At 40.6% G+C, this 21,775-nt stretch overlaps 1 protein-coding gene across 24 annotated transcripts in view; it reads right to left on the bottom strand.

The window, feature by feature from the left end:
- NCAM1 (neural cell adhesion molecule 1) overlaps window positions 1-17,277 on the bottom strand; it is a 312,470-nt gene extending 295,193 nt beyond the window's left edge. For 6 of the 24 annotated variants that reach the window (XM_033119339.1, XM_033119340.1, XM_033119341.1 and 3 more), the window contains exon 1: window positions 16,938-17,276. In XM_033119339.1, the coding sequence (XP_032975230.1) occupies window positions 16,938-16,989 (52 nt within the window). In that variant the 5' untranslated portion in view covers window positions 16,990-17,276. Of the gene's footprint in view, window positions 1-16,937 lie in introns of all 24 variants that reach the window. The other 18 variants (XM_033119342.1, XM_033119343.1, XM_033119345.1 and 15 more) reach the window with 7 other exon arrangements.
- Window positions 17,278-21,775: the final 4,498 nt, after the last annotated feature.

The raw sequence follows: 21,775 nt of genomic DNA, 5'->3' as shown, positions 1-21,775 counted from the left end.
GAACACCCAATTAGCTCCACAAGGGCAAACCCAAAGGGCGGTCTCAACAGGCACCAGAGCCTACTGGGACAAACCCCACTCAGTAGGGTAACCTCCCCCACACAGCAGCCTGTAAGCTGTGGATATAGCCAAACCTTACAGCCAATCAGTTTGTGGGTCAATCCCATCCACTGATGGGCCAATAGCAACCAAGACTCAACTATAACAGGAGGGCACACACAACCGACATCAGGGACAGTCCTGGAGCACGCGGTGCAGGTGACCAGAGATACTGTACCACTGAGCCACACAGAGCACCTACTACATAAGGCCACCCAGCAAGACTGGGGGATGTAACAGATCTACCTAATACATAGAAACAGAGACGCAACCAAACTGAGGAAACAAAGAAATACATTCCAAATAAAAGAACAGAAGAAAATTCCAGAAAAAGAACTAAACAAAATAGAGGCAAGCAAACTACCAGACACAGAGTTCAAAACAATGGTTAAAAGGATGCTCAAGGAACTTACTGAGAACTTCAACAAAGTGATAGCAAGCATAAAAAAAGACATAGAAACCATAAAAAAGAACCAGTCAAAAGTGAAGAATAAATAACTAAAATGAAGAATGCACTAAAAGGAATCACCAGTAGACTAGATGAAGCAGAGAATCAAATCAACAATTCGATTCGACACGGTAACATAAAACGCCCAATCAGAACAGCAAAAAGAAAAAAGAATCCACAAATGAGGATAGTTTAAGAGACCTCTGGGACAACATCAAGCATAACAATGTTCACATCATAGGGGTACCAGAAGGAAAAGAGAGAAAGCAAGGGACTGAGAATGTATTTGAACACATAATGACAAAACTTTCCTAACTTGGCAAAGGAAAAAGACATACAAGTCCAAGAAGTGCAGAGTCCCAAACAAGATGAACCCCACCAGGCCCACACCAAGACACATTACAATTAGAATGGCAAAGGTTAATTACAAAGAGAGAATTCTGAGAGCATCAAGAGAAAGGCAACTAGTAACTTATATGGGAGCTCACATAAGATTGCCAGCTGATATCTCAACAGAAACTTTGCAGACCAGAAGGGATTGCACAAATACTCAATGTGTTGAAAAGCAAGGACATAAACCCAAGATTACTCTATCCAACAAAGCTATCATTTAAAATTAAAGGACAGATAAAGAGCTCCCCAGACAAGAAAAAGCTAAAGAAGTTCAGCATCACCAAACCAGTATTATAAGGAATATAGTCAATAATATGGCAATAACTATGCATAGTGACAAGTGGGTACTAGACTAGTCAGGGGATCATTTCATAAATTATACAAATGTCTAACCACTATGCTGTAAAACATTATGAATAATAAAATGCTGTACAAAATTATCAATAATAAAATGGCAATAGCTACGTATCTACCAACAATTACTTTCAATGTAAATGGATTACTGTGTTTCCCCAAAAATAAGCTTTAATGCGTCTTTTGGAGCAAAAATTAGTATAAGACCTGGTCTTATTTTACTATAATATAAGACCAGGTCTTTAATATAATATAGTATAATACCTGGTCTTATATTAATTTTTGCTCTAAAAGATGCATTAGAGCTGATTGTCCGGCTAGGTGTTATTTTCTGGGAAACATAGTAAATTCTCTACTCAAAAGACATAGGGTGGCTTAATGGATAAGAAAACAAGACCCTTATATATGCTGCCTACAAGAGACTCACTTCAGATTGAAAGACACACAAACAGAATGTAAAGGGATGGAAAAGATATTTAATGAAAATGGAAAAAAAAAACAAGCTGGGAGCAATACTTATACCAGACAAAACAGACTTTAAAACAAAGGTTATACCAAGAGACAAAGAAGGACCCAGTAATCCCACTTCAGGGTATTTATGTAAAGAAACCCAAATGCTACTTCGAGGGGACGTATGCATCCATCTGTTCATTGCAGCATTGTTTACAATGGCCAAAATGTGGAGGCAGCCTGGATGTCTGCCAATGGAAGAACGGAAAAGAGGAGGTGGTACATGTATACAATGGAATATTGCTCAGCCATGGAAGGGAATGGTTCTTTCCATGGGCGGCAGCATGGATGGACCTGGAGGGAATTGTGCTGAGTGGAATTTCAGAGAAAGACTGATGCAATGAGATTTCGCTTATATGTGGAATCTAAAGAACAAAATAAAGAAACAAAACAGAAACAAACTCATAGATACAGAGAAAATTTTAATGGTTGCCAAATTGGAGGGGGGGGTTGAAGGGTGGATGGAAAATGGAAAGGGATTAAGAAATACAAATTGGTTGTTACGCAGCAGTCATGAGGATATAGAGTATAGCACAAGGAATATAGTCAATAATATTGTACATATTGAATATATTGCAATAATATTGTAATAACTATGTATGGTGTCAGATGGGTACTAGATTTATTGGAGTGATCGCTAGGAGGGGGTTGGGGAGCAGGGTGAAAAGGTGACGATATTAAGAAGATACATTAGTTAAGCCAGTAGTTATAAAATCGTCATGGGATGTAAAGTAAAACACAGGGAATATAGTCAGTAATATGGCAATAGCTATGCATAGTGACAGGTGAATACTAGACTAGTCAGGGGGATCATTTCTTAAATTATGCAAATGTCTAACCACTATGTTGTACACCTCAAATTAATATAAAATAATATTGAATGTCAACTGTAATTGAAAAATTTAAAAAGGGGGAAAGGTGAAGGAAAATAAGAGGTTCAGATTTCCAAGTATAAAACAAATAAGCATGGGGATATAATGCACAGCATAGGAAATATAGTCACAATGTTGTGATAGTGTGATACAGTGTCAGATGGTTGCTGGACTTATAATGGTGATCACTTCTTAAGGTATACAAGTGTTGAATAACTGGTGTACACCTGAAGCTAATGTAATGTTATATGCTAGCTATTTTAATAAAATCTTTAAAAAATAAATGGAAAAAAAAAACTACAACAGGATGTCGCCAAAGAGACATTTAAGCAAGAAAAAAAGAGCTCTTAGAAATTAAAAATGTTAGCAAAATAGAAAATTCAATAGAAAGATTGGCAAAAAGCTGAGCAAACCTCCCAGAAAGTGAAAGGTAGGGAACTGAGAGACAAAGAAATGAATAATAGTGGAGAGAAGATAAGAAATTAGATGATCAATCCAACTTCTGAATAAGAGATCCAGGGAAAAAAAGAGAAAAATCAGACATAAAAATATCAAATAAATAGTATAAGAACATTGCCCAGCACTGAAGGGTATGAATTTCCATACTAAAATGGCCCACTGAGAACCTATCCCAACAAATGAAAACAGACCTACATCAAAGCACGTCATTGTAAAATTTCAGAACACTGTAGGGAAGGTCCTAAAATCTTCTAGAGAAAAAAAGAAAAAAAAACAGGCATCACACAAAGTATCAGGAATCAGAATGCACTGGACTTCACAAATGCAACAATAAAAGCTAGAAAACATAGAATAACATCTTCAAAATTCTTAAGTTAAATGACTTCCAATCTAGAGAATTATACACCAAGCTGATATAAATTCACTGCCACAAGCCTGGAAAACCAACTGTCTATGCTGTTGGAGGTAAGGTCTAGGATGTATGTCCCCAGGCAAAGAAAGAAAACAACCATGTTTGAACATATCAAGTGTGGATTTATACTTCAGTCTGAGAACTTGACGATTAATTAGTTACAGGAATGTACAAAACTAAGCAAAGGAACACCATGGCCATTATAAACACTAGAAAGCCAGAAAATTACATAAGAAAGGGGATAAAATCGCAGAATTGTTCAAGGCATAGCTGTGAATAATATTTGCATGGTCATAAATGGAGGCCAAGGTAAAGCAAGTAGGATGGAGTGGGCAGAGTGGAAGAGAACTAAACCCCCACAGGAAAAAGTCAATACATAATACCTAAAACTGGAAATTTAAGAAAGTATAAATAATGGAGATAGAAATATACAAACAGCTAAAATGAGGAGAAAGGTTTGCTTCAGTGCAGTCAAAATGAAAAGTGCAATGGGAGAGAAGGAGTAAGAAGGGGAAGAAAGGGTTGGTGCAGGAGACTAACCTTTTTTGTTACAAGTCTTCTAAAACTATTCAACTTTTAAGTAATGTAGATATTTCATTTTGCTAAAAATAAAAATTAAATTCAAAAAAAGGAAGGAATGACGACCAATTAATTCTGATTACTTCAATAGTTAGTATTTTTAATCTCAAGATATACTGACTATAACTTAGTTGACAACAGACAAACTGGCTGACCTACCTTCTCTTAATGGTAAATGAATAGCTATGGACTTCGAATCAAGCTGAGAAGCTATATACAATAAAATCCTTCTTGGGACAAGAAGGAAATTTCCTTTGTCCTTGGGGATTAGCATGTCTCATGAGTGAATTTCCCAGATAAGGAACACTAATTATATTATCTCTTTCATTCCAACTTGCCATTGCTGAAGCCAATGGTACTGATGTTTATATTTATTTTATTTTTCCAATGACTCCTTGAAGTCACACCTCCTTCAGTACCAAGCACAGAGCTGAACACAAAAGACACATGCTCAGTAACTGAATCCACATGATTGTTTCTTGAATGGGCCATAGTTGGCTCTCCCTAATGAGGTTTAGTTACGAAAACCCATTCTTTTTTGTGTGTTTTTTTTAAATTAAAGTTTATTGGGGTGACAACTGTTAGTAAAGTTACATAGATTTCAGGTGTACAATTCTGTATTACATCATCTATAAATCCCATTGTGGAACACCCATTCTTTATACTGCAGTGTGTTAGAGTCATTCCGTTGGTATTTTGTGATATGTAAGGCTTTCTTTTTAAACAAATACTAAATGGCTAAGACTGATATGTTTTTTTGGGTTCTTGAGTCTGCTTTTCATAATTTTTCCATCCATTCAAGTTACTACATCTTCTTATTATCTGTGTACCTGTAGTTAGCAGTAAAGTTTCCTCAATTCTAATCTAAATCTAAGAGTCTCTATAAATGTGGTAGAAGCTAGGAAATTAAGAATATATGGACTCTTCTGAATAAAGATTTAAGGGCTTCCCCATGAGTCAAGCACATACAGTTCAGTGCATGGACTTCTATTTTGGCTATCCAGAAGCTGCTTTCCCTTAATTCTTCATTCTTCATGTTTCAAAGAATAAAGGTTGCCAGATAAATGACTTCCAGATTAATAAAGTGTCACCAATATGATTATTAGCAGCAAATAATGTAAGTTTTATGGCTCTACCATTGTGGCAAATTGACAGGTTGAGTATTAACCCTATACAAATAGAAAGTAGAATCTATATAAACCAATTTTTTTTTTTAAATTGTACTTTTCTCAAAATCAAGATCTACTAGACTTTGCTTTCACAGGAGGCAAAAGAGCTAAGCAATCAGCCATGGCATTTCTAACTCAGTCACAACTCATGGTGATCCTGAACTCGCAGAAACTTGAAAAATGTTATTCTAATTATAATAAATACTTAAATCCAACACTAATTGTACATCTCTTCACTGTGAAACTTTAAAAGGAAGAGAAATTGAAAAATATTACTGAACTTACTATGTGCCAGCCAGTTCTATAAACTGCCTATTTTTGTCCTCACAATAACTCTATTAAAAGTGGGCATTGTAATCCGTTTCAAAGATAAATAAACTGAGTGCTGGAGAGATTAAATAACTGGTTCAAGGTCATGAAAAGCAGGACAGCCACCTTTCAAAGTGCAAGTTTGATGTCAAAAGCTGATGAGGCACCCCTTATAGTATGCACTACCTCTACAACAGCAAAAGGAGATACCAAATTAAGAAAGTAAAAATTTGTAATTAAAACTCAAATTGAAGACTTTGTATTGGATTTACATCTTCTCGTACCCAGGATAGCAGATCTTTAAGGTTGTCATATAATACCCTGAATCCAATTTTCATACAGTAACTACAGCTTAACTGGTGATTGGCAGCCTCTCAGGTAGCCAGAAAGGATACTCAAAGATGAAATATGAACAAAAGAACATTAGAAAAGTAGTCAATCACAACTATCTCCACTCTTTTGCCGATATGATAAAAACAATGCATCCAATATGTGACAAGCAGATCAAGCTTCAACAGCTTTGCTATTCACAGTCAGAAAGATTTTTTAAAAGACATAGAAATGAAGGTATGAATATCCTAAGCAATGATGCAAGAAGACAAAACTGTCTAAATTTATCATCTCACATGATGAATGAAATCACAGTGGGGGGGGTACCCTCTGTGCTGTTCATTTCCTCTCCAATGAACTCATCCCGTTGTCCTTTGCAAGGTTTGTTCATTGCCTTTCCCCTCTCTTGGCTCTTTTCAATTGGCATACAGTTAACTTACGCCTTGATGGCCCTCAGTTTCAAGCCATCCTTCAACTTAACACCTCTTCTTTCCTTCCTTTTGGTCAAGTATCCTGGATATCCTGGAATATCAGCCCTTCCTCCGTCTGACTCTCACAACTTGAATTTCACTATTCAACTGAATGACTCTAAGATTACCACTCTCCTGTGAAATAAATCCAAAGTTTCAACATGAGTCTCATCTTCCTTATACTCTTAACCACCTTAAGTATTGCCACCATCTTTTTTATTGCACTATTTGTTTTACAATCTGAATAAAAGTAACATATGATCATGAGACAAAAGACAATCAGCATAAAAAATTTATCTTCTTCCAGTCTTAAAAAGTGAAAGATTTTTTTAAACAAAGTTGGGATTATGCCTTTATATACCATTTGTTTCTAACTTTTTTCATTTAGCATTATTATCCTTCTCTAACCTGGGCGTTCACATCACGAGGCTCTGGTTTCCTCTTCTTGTTTAATATCACTTTCTGAATTATGGACAAGATACAATTCTAGAAGCTATATAAATACAACATAAATACTTCTGTGTGTGATAAAGACTCCACAATGTACTGACTGTAATTCCTGGTATTTTCTTTCTGTGGGAAGAGGATAAAAATATATACTACTACCTTTCAGTCTTCTTGGTCTCTTTAGCTGGGCTTCTTCCCAAATGTGCATACATAACCTACCTCATCCACCCTTCTTCTGTGCAGAGCTCAATCCTTCCTACAAGCCACCTTCAACTCTCAACGTTGGGAAGAGTCTTCCAACTGCCCCTGATATCCAGGTAATCCTTATCCTGCCCCTGAAATCTTAGCCACATATTTGGCTCTAAATGCTACCTGGTGTCTCAGTTATCTTTTCATTCTCCACTGGACAGTGACTCTCTGAGCTCAAGATATTGTACTCTAGAGTTTTTATTTTTTGTTTTACACCCTGTAGCTAACAGATTGCATAGATGCTCAGTAAGTATTTTTGCTGTCATTGCTTCTCCCTCTCCCCCAAAGCCACTAAATCTCTATCCTGTACCTTCTCTGCACTGCAGATTGTTTTACCCTCATTCTAGTCCCATATTCCCCCACCTATGGGGGATATATTCTCTTTTCTATTCTATTCCATTCATCTTTCCTCCCTTTTTTCCTTCCTTATTTCCCTCCTTTTTAATGCTGGCCAAAGCCAAATTAATAGATTTCACCACCCACAACTGAAAAATACTGGCCTATTTTTTTCTGAAACATAATGTATGTAAAACTGAGGTTATCCATCTTTCATCTAAGGTAACCCCTTTTCCCAATTTTCCCATTTTATTGGCAGTACCATGATTATTTCATTCCCTTGGGTTTCTAACTTAAGTTTTTTTTCTCTCAGTCCATTTACCCCGGCTGGCTGAGTTGTCAGTTCTAACATCTCAGCTCTGTGCCTTTTTAATCCTTATCCAAAGCCATTACAAGCTTCTTTCCAAGATAACCTGCTTTGTAAAGTATATCACAGTTGAATTTCTTTAACAAGCTCCTCTGGTACATAAAATTTGACTTCATAAGTCTTTTCAGCTATGTGTCTATTAATAACAGGTATAGTTGTGAAGTAGTTTGGTTTGCAATCCATTTCACATATATTATTTGACTGTCATATTCAAATGAAGAAATTACAGTTCAAAGAGGTTAAGTACCTTACATAAATTCACTTGGCTAGTTGGTAGCAGAGCCAAATGTGGAACGCATATCTTTTAATATAAACCCAACAGTATCCTTTTCCCACATACAAGTCTTCTTACCACGTAAATCAAGAGACTTTCATTGGATTCTACTGGCCTCCAAACCAGTTTTATCTGGTTCCCCCATCTCCCAGCATCTGGGTTCTCCATCTAGTCCATCTTAGAAAATGTAATAAAAATCCTTAACTGACCTACTATTTTTTCCAGCCAATATAGTGGTTGCTACATAGAACCAAAACACCGTTTTAAGTACTGCAGTGATCTCTACCAATTCGCTCCTACTTGTCTCTCTGCTAAATCATAGCTGACATCAAATACTTACACAGAGCCTAGCACAACAGATGTTCAGTTGCTATCGCTGACTATACTCTTAACATATTTTTTAAATGATTTCTCTAACATCCACAGCTGTACCCCTTTCCTTTGTCTAGCACTTCAGGTTTTAATAAGCCTTGTCCCAATATCCAGTCTGCTTTCACAGTTCTTCAATGCCAATTATCTACGTAGCTAGACTCATCTCCTCCTATGGAGAAATAGGACTTTCCTCTCCCTATTTATTCTTATATATGTGTAGGTCCAGATCAAGCACTACATCTTCCACACCTTTTTCCAAACATTAAAACCAACCAAGATGATTTTTGCCTTTCTAAATAATTTTTATTAATTAATACATGCCTCCTTCTTTTAGGTATTATTCTCATAGTACGTTTCATGATTTCCCAACTGTCTGATCTGAACTAAGTGTTTTCTCCCCACCATGTGAAAGCCTCTTACATTATTTTACCCCTCAGCCTCCAGCACACAACTCTGCACATTATATTCCCAGTACATCTATTTAATAAATGTTTCAAGAATTAATCTCTATTCAAGATGAACTCTTTAAAAGCACATACTGAGTACCTACCTACCTATTGCGTATTACTTGTTTTACATATGTGATTTTTATTTAAGCTCACCAAACCCATAAGGGAAGTGTCATTATCCCCATGTTACAGAAGGGGATGCAGGTTCAGAAATGCAACAACTTGCAGAATATCAGTTACAGTTAGTGGACTCAACTCAGATCTGTCAGACTCCAAAGCCCGTGATATTGCCTCTCCAACTCTATCACTCTTCCCTGACTTCCATCAGACTCAGTCAGTCCGGAAGCCAAGCAAACTCACAGTCGCTTAGCATGTATTCTGATGCTTATGTATTTAAATTATCCTAACTTTAGAAAAGGATGAAATGCAGCCAACTAATGGATGTTAGGACCCAGCTTCACCTACGTAAGTCACTTAACCTCTCTCACCCCCAGTTTCTATTTCAAGACCTAACACAGGCTGACCTTACAGATTTTTTTTCTCCTAATTTCTGGCCACCTCTCTCCAAGAACCCCCACACTGTTCCCAGGACAGAACTGTATGTATTCATGCTCTGCCTGAATCACCCCTTCTTCCTGCTCCTTCTAGTGAATGCAAAGACCTGCCCCACACCCAGCTCAGAGGAGTCCCGAGCAGAGTTAATTGCTTCCTTCCTTGTGCTCCAGTGGCATGTAATTCACGTCTCTATTTATATGTATAATATGTCTCCCTCCCACGCTAGATGGTAAGCTCTAGGGGCAGAGGCATATCTTTTTTGACTTTATAACCTGAAGCCCAGCACAATTCCTGAAACTATTTGACCTTCTCAAGATTTGAGTCAAGTTTGCTGAATTAAGGAATTCAGGAACGTTTGCTGTGATTTAATGTTTGTTGAATTAAGTAGTCAATCAACCAAGCTTTAAAAGGAGAATACCATCTGGCCTTCCCATTTCACAGTTTTTCAAACATTAACTCCTCTCCTCCCTAACCACCTTGTCACAGGTGGGTTTCCCTTGATAATCTGTCACAGTACCCTGTTTCTTTACTCACTTTTGATCAGAATTTTTAATTATCAACACATGTGTGTGTTACTTGTTTAATGTCTATATTCCTCTATACTATTAGACTGGAAACTTCATGAAAACATGGACAATATATGTTTAGTTTACCACTGTATCCCCAGTACCCAGTACTCAATAGATATTTACTGAATAAATGATATGAAGAGCAAATGATATAATGTATATCAAAACATCTGTGAATTGTATAGTGATGATTATAATTATTGGGGTCATATATCCAGTTTATCTCCTCTTAGATAAAACAAAATCTTCCATCTCTTCTCCATTATCATATGCTTTTAGTTGGTAAAACTACTTCCTGCCCTACCAATAGGACACTTATGTCTGTCTGACACATTTGTATAATAATAGTAGCAATTACTTTATTTTATTCCAGTTAGTAATTTACAAAAATATCAGCAATGAGAAATGCTAAATCACCTCAGATCTCACTTAAGATTTTCTATAAAACAAATGTCAAATAGCTTCTTCTTTTCAAAAATAACTTTGATTTTGATACCTGATTCTAATCTCCAATGCAATACACAAACAACACTTATGAGGTACATGTTCAACAAACTAGAACAATTAGCCTGTGTTCTCAAGCAAGTGGACCCAACCAGACCAAAACACGGCTGCTAGCATAGGTCAGACATTTGCACGGCCTCCACATTGATGGGCTCCTTTCAAGGTTCTGAGGGGATGGGGACCTGGCAATGTGTTCTCATGGTCATTGGTTTCTAAATTTTGCAAAAGCAAATGAGCTTTGTATTTTCCTTAAAGAGGACCCGCAAAATTTTATACCCTTCAGGCCTCATAAAACCTAGATCCATTCCTGTCCTAATAGCAACCTTACAATAGGACCACTTTTCCCTCTAAAGTATCCATAACCAACATGATAGTGCAGGCATAGAAAACAATGATTTTTAAAAGTCTAGTTCTAATCAATGAAGAGGTCATGTTCTCATAATATCCTTTTTCAAGTCCTTCTAAAAGGAAAACGCTATCTGAATATTTTTTTTCTAGAGCCATATGTATCCCTCTTTCTCATTAATAAACACAGCTTACACACACTGCAGTCCTGTGATCTCTAAAATATTCACAACTCGAACAAGTAGGTATTACCAATTTTCCCATTTCACAGAAGAAACTGAAACTTAGAGAAATTAAATAAATGCCTTCCCCAAGATTAAACAGCTAGTAAGGGTTATTATATATGGCTGGAGTTTCAACCCGGGATCATTAGCCACTCTTCTCAGTGCTTTGTAATCCCCCACAGAGCTGATGATAAAGAGCTGGCACTCAATAAACATGTTTGATCAACTACTTAAGAGAATACCTAATGTAACACAATCTCAAACAGTGTGACATTACTAGGAATATTCCTAAATGATGAGGTAATCAGTTACCAAAAGCCTTTTTACATGTTATCTCAGGAATGACACAGAACAGAAAATAGGGTCAGATGTTGCCAGTGTTTCCAGCTACAAATCAAGAAGTCCCAGTGAGAATGAATGTATAGTAGAATACAGGTTATACACAAGCCTTTCAAGTCTCATCAGTGATGTAAGCTTTGAATTGAAAGGAAAGCATATTTACATATATCTGGGAGAAAAAAATGCATTGTTGGTTTATTAAAATCTCTTTTTCCCAAAAAAAACATACATACACAAGATAAACCAAATGACTTATCCTGTTAGTGTAGCCTTCTTTGAGTCTCTGATTGCTTGAAAGTGAAACTAATACTGCAGGAAAAGAAAAGTGTGTGTCATCCCACCTGAAAACTGCTAACTCAGTGGCTGTGTGTAGACAAGACCTAAGAGTGTCTTAGTGTAACACATTGAAACTGTCTGAAAGGCCGCCATTTGGCACCCAGACCAACATCAAAAGGCAATCTCCTAATGAGCATCTTCAGCTGAAAGATAGCATTTCAACACGGTGAAATGAAAGGGCATAACAGCACCACTGGCAACGCCAAATATTTTACATCCGTTTACATCAGCAAATGGTTTTAAGGTTTGGCACCAAGAGTTATTAATAACAAAAAGGGCTAGAGGTGACATGCCTGTGACCTTCAGATTGCCTTCTGGATGTGATTGCCCTACAGTAGTAAGCACATGTACCTGTACTATGGATAATAGTTTCACTACATCGTTTTCTCATATTAAAAGCTCTGGACCTCATACAGACCTAACCATTAAAGAGTCAGAGAGGTCCTTGGACATTTCCCTCTTCTTAAGAGGCCATCTCATACAATATTCTTCAGAGACTTGCTGAGTATTTTAAGAGATGTATAAAATTTTACCCATATTTCTGAATTTTACCCATATTTCTTCCTTTTTAATTAAAGGAAACTTAACCTTAGTTTTGTTCGTTCAAAGCTCAAATAGCCATTATTATTATACAGCCAGCTGATTCATGTTTTCAATTTTGTAAAAATAGTAACCCATTTTTAAAACTAGTTAAATGCTATATGTAATTTGATGCCATTTCTTTTAAAGATCCAGGTGTTTCTTGGCCTATATATTTGTTAGATCACTAAACTAACAAATTATCAATTATGGAATTTACATTAAAATGTTATTTTGACACCATAAAATATTTGTGTGCTCAAAAACTTACTACGTAAATAGTACAGGAGAGCCTTTTTTAAATGGCTTTGTCTCCTCCCAGGCTGACTACTCCCAGAAGACTGACGGTGGCAGGTGTCGTCCCTTCTCTCCTGCCCTGGCAATTGGTTCTGTTCTCCATCACCACAAACCCAAGATCAGCAGGGAAAGTCGAAACTGTTCTTTAGCAACAGGTAGTCAATCACTTATTTTACACTAAGACAGGAAGGACTGTCTGTAAAATATCCTTGGAGGTCTGCCAGCAGCACTGAAGTCACTTTCAGTCTGGAGAGCAGCCACAGTTCTTTAACACTGAAGACGTAAATATGGGGAATTCATCAAACTAATATTAAATAGAGGCTTTGTCGCCTTAAAAAAATTAAGTGGTTGGATCAGATATTACAAAGTCTATATTTCAAGCAGTGTAAAGTTTACAAGATGCTGTTTATAATTTAAGAAACTGAGTTCTGTAGTGAACAAAAACATCTGTCACGTCTAAAGACTAGTTTTTGAATGACAAAATGGTGCTATTTATTTTGAAAGGCAATTAAGATGTTTCCTGTGACAGAAAAATATAGATATAGATTACTTACATTAAATTACGTATTACCTATCTGAGGAAGTCAAATGTATTCCAAAGAGAAGCACTATGCAAAACTCTTAGTACTGGGAGGTTCCATGTGACTAATTTCTCGGTCTTAGTGCTGCCTTGAGTAAGCACCCAAAGAGAGTCCTTGGGAAGAGCACACCAACACCACAATTTTTTGGTTTTTTGCAAAAAATTACTACCTTAATTCCTGAACTATCAAGCTTAAGAAACAGTCACCGATTAAGTCAACAAAGCCTTAGTTTAGTCACTTAGCACAGAGCCTTGGATGAACTTCATTTATTTAACAAGGAAATATCTTGTTATTTTCTGCTATTCTACCTAGTACTTTGAAAAAAAAAAAATGTAGATCCTGGGTAAAGGTGTGTGGAAAGAAGTCAACAGCTTCAATATATTGGGGAAAGGAGGGGGGAGCTTTTTAAAATACCGACTTAAAAAAACAATGTAAGTTTTAGTTTAATGAAAATTTAGCCCATTTGGCAGATCTTTAGAACCTCTGTAGTACGAAGAATAACTCAAAAACTATTAAATAAGTGACATCACACTTCTACAATGTCTAGGTTATATTCTCTTTTTGTTTAACTCTGCTGATTTTTAAATAAGTTCTAAATTATTTTCAATATTTTAATATATGCTAATAATTGTTGAAAGAAAATCAACTTTTTGGTGTTTGGATAGAATTGTGAAAGATTTTTCCACATTCCTAAATATGGCTTTATTGCATTCAGTTAAATGGTTGTTCAGAAAGACATTTCTGATCTTAAAATGAAAATCAATGAAAAAATATAGCTCACCATAATTGTGCTCACAGCAAACTTTGCTGAAACATGTCTTTATTCATTTAGGAAGGGATATTATAATATAACGCTATATACATATACGTGCTAGCTATCTTTTTGTAAGGTAGCACAGGTGTTCTTTGTTCTTATTCTGGTGCTGTCTTGTTAGAAAACCAGTCCTATCCATTCCTTGACTCCAGCAAGTTAAATTGGAAGAAGACTGTAAAATTATCAAATAAACATATGACCTAACCATTCCAGATCATTCAAATCAATTTTCTATAAAACATCCAAAACTGCTGTTAGAAAAGACTCATATTTGCTATATAATTCCACTTTTCGTTTTATTCCTAAAGAGCAGAAGACACCAAAATAAGAGAGGGGCAGCAAATCTAATTCGTTGGGTTTACTAAGGTTGGCACTCCTTATATCTAAATTTTCAAAAGCACCGAGTGGAGAGAGACAAAACTTCCACTGTCCCTAAAGACATATAACATGAAGCCAAAAGTGTGTGTGTGTGTCTGTGTGTGTGTGTGTGTGTGTGTGTGTTATTGTTCTTATTTCGTCCTGACCCTTTGACTGGAATTCTTAATTTTTTTTTTTTTAACTATGGTAGAAACAAGAAGTATTTCTCTTTGGAAAACCTGCTCAACTTCTTTCTTTTGTTAAGCAACCTTGTATGTGTTTCACGTTCTGCCTTCTTTCCATCCTCATAGTACTAGTCCGGAATGAGGACACTTTCCTCCCAGGAACATGGATCAGAATGCCACCCTGGTCTTGGCAGCTGCGAACATCTCAACCTGGGATTCCCTGGACTGGGCGTGTACCTACGCAACTCCCTGGGGATCCAAACACTGAGGGTTACACCCATCCTGTAATGAAAAGGACAGTCCCTAAAGGCTTACCAAAGGCTCCATTGTCACGCCCCAACCTAAAGGGGAGGAGGCCAGAGAAACACACTCCCCCCAACCCCCGACGGGAGGTCGCACAGCGGAGACTCATGGGCACGACGGAAAAGGGTACGTCGCGGGTAGCCACCGGCCAGGTGGCGTGGGGGACCCAGCAACCAATGGACTGGGGTTGGCCTCCTGCTGGGGGCCCCGCAGCCCCAGCCAAGGCCCCGCCTCCATCCCGCCCCGCCCCCAGCTTCGCCCCCTACCCGCGGCCCGCTGGTCAGCGCACGCGCGTCGGTGTGCCCTGCCACTGCGCCCTCCAAGGCGACGCGCTCCGGCCAGGACGACGCGGCTCGAATGTGGGCGCTGGAGGGGGCGGGAGGAATGCTTCAAGTCTGCGTGAAAGAGGCGCGTGTGGAAGAACACCTCCCGTTGACCAACTAGACTCCATTTTATTTCCTCGGAAACCGAGGGACAGGCGGGATACCAGCCGCAGGGCAGGGTTCCTCCCGGCGGGGAGCGAGCGAGACCGTTAGGCTGGAACACCAGGAGAGGGTCCTGGAAGCTCTGGGCCGCCACCCGCCCCGCAATAAAAGCCTCTCGCGGCTTCCCGCCCAGCCAGCCTCACTCTGATTGGTCGCCATGGGAGGGACTGGAGTCGGCTGGAGGCGGCGGCGGAGCGCAGCTCTTGTGCCTCCCGGGGAGGGGGTGTGCTGGGTGCTCCCATGCCCGCCCCGCGCGCTCCCCCAGCCAGGCTCGGCTGTCTAGGGCAGTTCCAGCGGCACCTGGCAGCGGCGATAGCGACACAGCCCCCTCCCCCCGGCTTTCCTTCGGCGCTTCCCAGCACAAGCCCCCCGCCCAGAATGTCCGCCCACCCCACCCAGCTTTCTGCAGCCGGGGCTCCTTTTCCTCCTCCTTCTTGTCCAACAGCGCCAAAGCGCAAATCCTGCAGTGGGGTGGGGGAAGTAGCTGGAGGGGTGGGTGGGCACGCACAAGAATCTTCCAGGGAGGCCGGGATGGAAACACCCAGAATGAAATGAACCTCCCTCCCGTCCGCGAAGGTTCTCTGGGCGGCGGCGCATCCCCCGCCACCCGTGGCAGCATCACTACTGTCTTCCTCCCAGCTCCCTATTGTTCGCACTTTGCAAGGATCAGGAACCTCGCCCAAAGAAAGGAGACTGGGGCGAAGCATTTCGGGTGGCTACCTGCCATTCTCTCACACCGTGCAACAGCGGGCTCTCGGTGCGTGTGAAGGCACACGCGCGCACACACGCGCGCACACACACTAGGCAGCCTGGATCACGCCCTCCTCGCCCTCCGCCCCTCGGCACTTCCTCCTGTCAAAACGCGGCGCCCGACCCTCCCATCCCTCCGAGCTCCGAGAGCAGGCTTTGTAACTAACCAGCAATTTGGCAAATGAAAAACTAACGTCATATCGACGGGTGTGCAACAACGGCCACAGAGCCCTGAGATTCTGCCCATGTCGCCCCATTTTGCAAACCGTTATTCGGCGGGAGGGGGGGCGCGAAGGTGGCGAGCCCCACTTTATTAGACCCAGGGAAATAACGATCCGGGGCGGCTGCCCAGGCCTTATTGTTCACTCTTCCCGGAGCCCGAGCTGACAAGCCCCTACCCAGCGGAATCCGAGCCTGTGCAGCGGCACCACTGAGCCGCGGCAGCCCCCCACCCCGCCGCCCGCCGCCCGCCTTCGGGGAAGGAGCGCTACCCATCAGCCGCACGGCCGCAGCGTCCCAGGGAGTAGGCTGCTCTGCTCTCAGCGCCATGGGCACACAAAGTGGGAAGGGCGGACGCACTAGAGGGGCGTCGGGCGCTCTGAGCGCTGGGAGGCAGCTTCGGTCCAGCGCAGCCCGGGAGGGCGCGGGATTCGGCCGGGCAGCAAAGGCAACGCTCTCCTTACTCAGCTCCACGAAAATGACCACCCTTAGTATTCTACAGAAAACCACCCCAAATAACAGTGTTCCTCGGGGAAGGAGTAGGAGGGAGAAGGCAATTAGCAAATCAGACTGAAAAGAATAATTTTTTAAATGTACCTGCAGTTCCCAGGAAAAACAAAGTCCAGATGAGATCCTTAGTTTGCAGCATTGTAATCTGCTGGCTGGGAGGGATGTTCTTGCCGCGGTAAATTCTGTGCCCCTCCCTTGCAAGCGAGTGTGGACGGCGGCAGAGCAACAGACCTAGGGGCAGACAATTGCCAGGCTGAGTATGATTATTTTTGCAGAATTGTTTCCTGCCAGCGGCTGCCGAGCTGCGTTCACGCGCTGAACGGAGAATGAGTGACAGTCCCAGCCTCAGCACACTCACAACTCAGAGATCCTTGCGCTGGCCCGGGTTCGCTTTGATGGAACTGGGGATGGGAGCGGGGGGCGGGGGTGGGGGTGAGAACCTCACTGTGTCCTTCCACCACGCCGGCCACAAATAGTGCCGAACATCAAGGAGGTAAGGGAGACAGGGGAGGCAGATGCGGCCGCCTGCAAAATGCGGCCTGGAGCTGCCTGCCGGAGGAAGCGGGCTCTTTCACACGCAGTTTTCCAGGCAGAGCTGGGATTTCTTTTTTTTCACACTTCTCCCCCACGCCTCCGCGGTTCCTCCTGCCATCCAGCTTTCCCCTAATTTGGAATCTGGATATTTTAATAACTAGCAAATAATAAAAACAATCATAGGTTTGGTTAGGTTTTCAAAGTTGTTGAATCTCTCCTTTTAGATGCTAAGATCCTTGAATCAAGGAAAAGGCTAAGAATTAATTTTAAGTGCAGGAAATTAGGAATTTGGAGAGGGATAGGGATTGCTGTTGTGGGGTTCTATTTTGGGTTTGTTTGTTTGTTTGTTTGTTTATACTGCCTATGAAGTTTGCTCTCCCACGGAGAGGTAACAGATCTCAAGGGAAAGAGGTGGGAGGCAACTTAAGTTAGAAGAAAAGGCAGATATTTAGAAGGAATTTCCAGAAATAAGGGAAGGAAAATGTTTTCTTGTTTATAAATACTGAAATCTGTGGTCTCTTTATGAAGATCACCAAGCCTTTTATGTAGGTTTTATGGTATAGGCGCGATGCTAAATAACATTTTCTTACAAGGGCACATAACCTCAATTCTTAAAAATATTAATGTAGAATATCATTGAGGTACCAACACAAAGGGTTTCAATTAATCTCACAGCTGTATTTTAAATAGAAGAGGGCGCGGGAGCAGGGTGAAAATAAACATGTTTCAACACCTGAGCAAAGCTTGTTTAAGAAACAAAAGGTGAAGGAGAATCAGGAGCTCCAAGTGTTCCAGAAGCTGGAACAGCCTATTAGCCTAGCACAGTGAAACCCAGAGGAAGGCTGCCCATGTTCCAAGCACCAACGCACCTACATTACCTTATACTCACTTTCTCTCTAAAGGTCAGGCTCTCCCCTGCTGAACCACCTTAAAATCCCACCCTCTGCTGGCAGGCCAGGAAGCCTCCTTTACTGGAGAGGCTGGGATCTTCTCCCCATGTACTAGACCAAGCAGGCCACACCAACATGCTGTGACTGAGGACTTCCTTCCGGGACCCCTGAAAAGTACTTCCTCCTGACAATCAATCTTTCACAAGGTTTACTTTTGTAATATTTATCTCATACCAATGATAAATAATTCATAAATACAGAAAAATAGAAAGTTGGAACAAAATTACCAAATCCTATAGATTCTAGAGATACCCACATATTTTCTCAGTCTTCTGTTTGTGCATGTGATTTTTATAATTGACATAGTGTAGTAACAATTTGAATCCTGTTTATTTTCACTGACATTTCATTATAATAAGCATTTCCCCAGGCTGTTAAAAAGGTTTTAGAAATCCTTTTATAGTTATGTAATATTTCTTCATATCAATGGTAATGGTCCTCCATTGTTGGATATTTAGATTGTTTCCAGAGTTTGATAATATAATTAATGATTTTGGAACATCTTTCAATAAATATTTTTTGAACACCACTGTGTTTAGCCCTGTGCTGGGTACAGTGGGTTATACAGACCTTTTTTTTAATGGCTGCTGTATTTAAGCATTTTTGGCTTCAGTCATGAGCTTTTGCTAACATGTAAAATTATCATATTAAGCTTTACAAACTTATGTAGATAAACGTATTAGGCTCTTTCCTAAAGAAGAGGTTTTGGCAGCAGAGAAAAATGGAGAGAACAGGCTTGAAGGGCAAGGGAAAAAGTGAATGTTTGGATACCCAAAATAAAATGTTTCTAACTTTTCAAGAGTGACAGACCTATCTTCCTCTGCAAACCTCCATCTTTATTGCTCATGTCAGTAGAATTAAAAAATTCCTCCCTATTTTTCTCCCCAATGTCCCTATTTTTAGCTTTTCAGTGTAGGCAGGTATGGAAATCCTATCTCACTTCAGCATGAATGAATTTATTCCCTCTCTCTCTCTCTCTCTCTCTCTCTCTCTCTCTCTCTCTGTATCTCTCTCTCCTGCCCCCCACCCCCAGCCCCTCTGTGCCCTGTGTGGCTGTTGATCTCTGTTGTAATGACTCATTCTAGAATTCTACCCACAGTCATTCCAGTCCGCACTCTGTGCATCTCTCCCATGTTCTTTTAACAGGCTCCATCATTTGTCTCTAATTCATCAGCTCTCCACTTGTCAAGGCCCACATCTGTGAGCTCTGCTTGTCAGTCCCATCTCAAACCTCAACTTTGAAATGGGACACAACACGGTGGCCTTCTCCAGGCCTCTCTCCGCAGAGGAAGTCCCAGGCTATCAGTGCACTACAGGCTATAGATGCACTAATGAGCATCTGCAGTGCGAACACTGACGGAGAGGAAGGAGCCGCTCACAACTGTGTTTCAGAGAGCTTCCTTTGTAGAGCAGAAATTGGCTCTGAAGACAACCACAGCAAGGAGACTAGCAAGGAGGTCATGACAGTATTCTGGGGTGGCAGGTCGTCACTACAGCAGTGGCAATGAGAAAGGAAGCCAACGAGAGCACAGATTTTAGAAATATTTCCAAAGCAAAAACAGCATAACTTCGGAACTTTCTGAAGGTTGGGATCTAAAGCGGAGGAAGAAATCAAAGCTCCTTTCAACTCATTCAACAAATACTTATTAAATTAAGTATCAACTAAGTGCCTGGCACTGCTCTAGACACTGGGAATATAGCAGTAAACAAAATCGAATCTTTGTCTTCATGGGTTTCCATTCTTATGAGGAAGATAGAAAAATATCTAGTATGCAGATGGTGATATGTGCTAAGGAGAGCCCTAGGATAGGGAGTCTGGGGTGAGGTAGGATTAGCACTTCGCTTAGGGATTAGCCAGAGAAGACCTCTCTGATATTGGGGATATCTGACAAAGATCTAGAGAAAATAATGAGTACAGAGCTTCTAATGTGGACAATTGGAAAGCTGCTGGTGACATTGACAGGAAGTTGAAGAGGAAGGACAGACCTGGACACGATGATAAGCGAAGGAGCAACGACATCAACTCTGGATATATTAATTCTGAGATGTTAGAGGGACATCCAAGTGGAGATGTGCAGAAGACAGACAGTCAGATAGAGGGGACCCCAGAGAACATCAATGTTTAAGCTGCAGGCAGAAAGAATTGCCCAAGAAATAGTGAAAATGCAGTCAGAGAAATAGAAAAAGAATTGAAACATTATAATGACCAAATCTAAATGAGAAGAAAGTTTTGAAGTGGTCAAATAAGAGGACAATTTACAAGTTTCCTGGATTTGACTATTGGAAAGTCATTAGTGGTCTATAAGAGGGCAGCTTTCGTCCACTGTTGAGGGGGGAAGACCTCACCACCCCAGGAACAAAAAGGTGGCTTGGCCAAGAAAGAGAAGCAGAGGGTTTAGACCACTCTTTTGAGGAGCAGCATGATAATGACAGAGTAATGTGATAATAACAAGCACAAGGATAATTATAACAAGGAAGACAAGCTTGAGGGGGAAGGAGGCTTGACGGGCTTTTTCTCCTCTTTTAATATGAGGATTAAGTGAGGATTGTACTCTTACTCTATAAAGTAAATTAAATCAGGGCTAAACCCCACTCACCACCCACTTAGGGTCTAACTTAGACTACTTGGAAAATGAACTTAGTCTAAAGTACCCCCACTGTCAGCCCCACTTTTTCCCATTTAGGCTTTCTTTCTTGTTGGTGTTGAAAAGGAGACCCCAGGCCTAATCCCAGAGCTCACAGATCTCCCGGGAAATTTATTTCACTTTTGACCGGGGCAAAATGCATTCTGGGAAACATAGCAGATTAAGATCAAAGCAAGAGACAGTGACCTGGAACTAAGAGAGACTGGGGATACAGAGGCATGCCCAAAGAACTGAGCGTGATCCAGGAACGTGTTAGAGCCAGAAGGTAATATCAAGGCCACAGACCTAAAGAGTGGACTTCTCTAGGGAGCCCTCAGAGCTCCCTCCCAGTCTCTCATATCCCAGATCTGGTTGACACAAGAAATAAATGGTAAGTTCTACTGTGTGGTGGGGATGGGGAGACTGACATGTGTTCCCTCCCTGTTCAAGACTGGCTCAGGTGCTGGTCAAGGAGAAGTGGACGCTCATCAACTGATCCTGCTGAATAGTACTGGGGACCCCAAAGCAGAGGAATGAGACAGGGGTCCACTGCCTTTGTGCAGGTTGTGCGCGGCACAATTTGAAGGGGTACCTTTCCAATCCCACTCATCATATATTTATGTAGCTGTTATGACAACTTTTCATGAAGGTGGAAGTAAAGAATCGAGGAAGGGTGCTGTTTTCTTATCCTCCCTTCCTCTAAGTTGTAGTATGTGTCACATTTTCCATTACACATATATACAACGTTTTGTTTATCCATTCATCCATCAATAGACATTACCTTTTGGCTATTGTGAATAATGCTCTCTTAAATCAA

The sequence above is a fragment of the Rhinolophus ferrumequinum genome, chromosome 11, assembly GCF_004115265.2.
Source record: "Rhinolophus ferrumequinum isolate MPI-CBG mRhiFer1 chromosome 11, mRhiFer1_v1.p, whole genome shotgun sequence".
In the NCBI taxonomy this organism is placed as follows: Eukaryota; Metazoa; Chordata; class Mammalia; order Chiroptera; family Rhinolophidae; genus Rhinolophus; species Rhinolophus ferrumequinum.
This window is presented reverse-complemented; position numbering and strand designations above follow the sequence as displayed.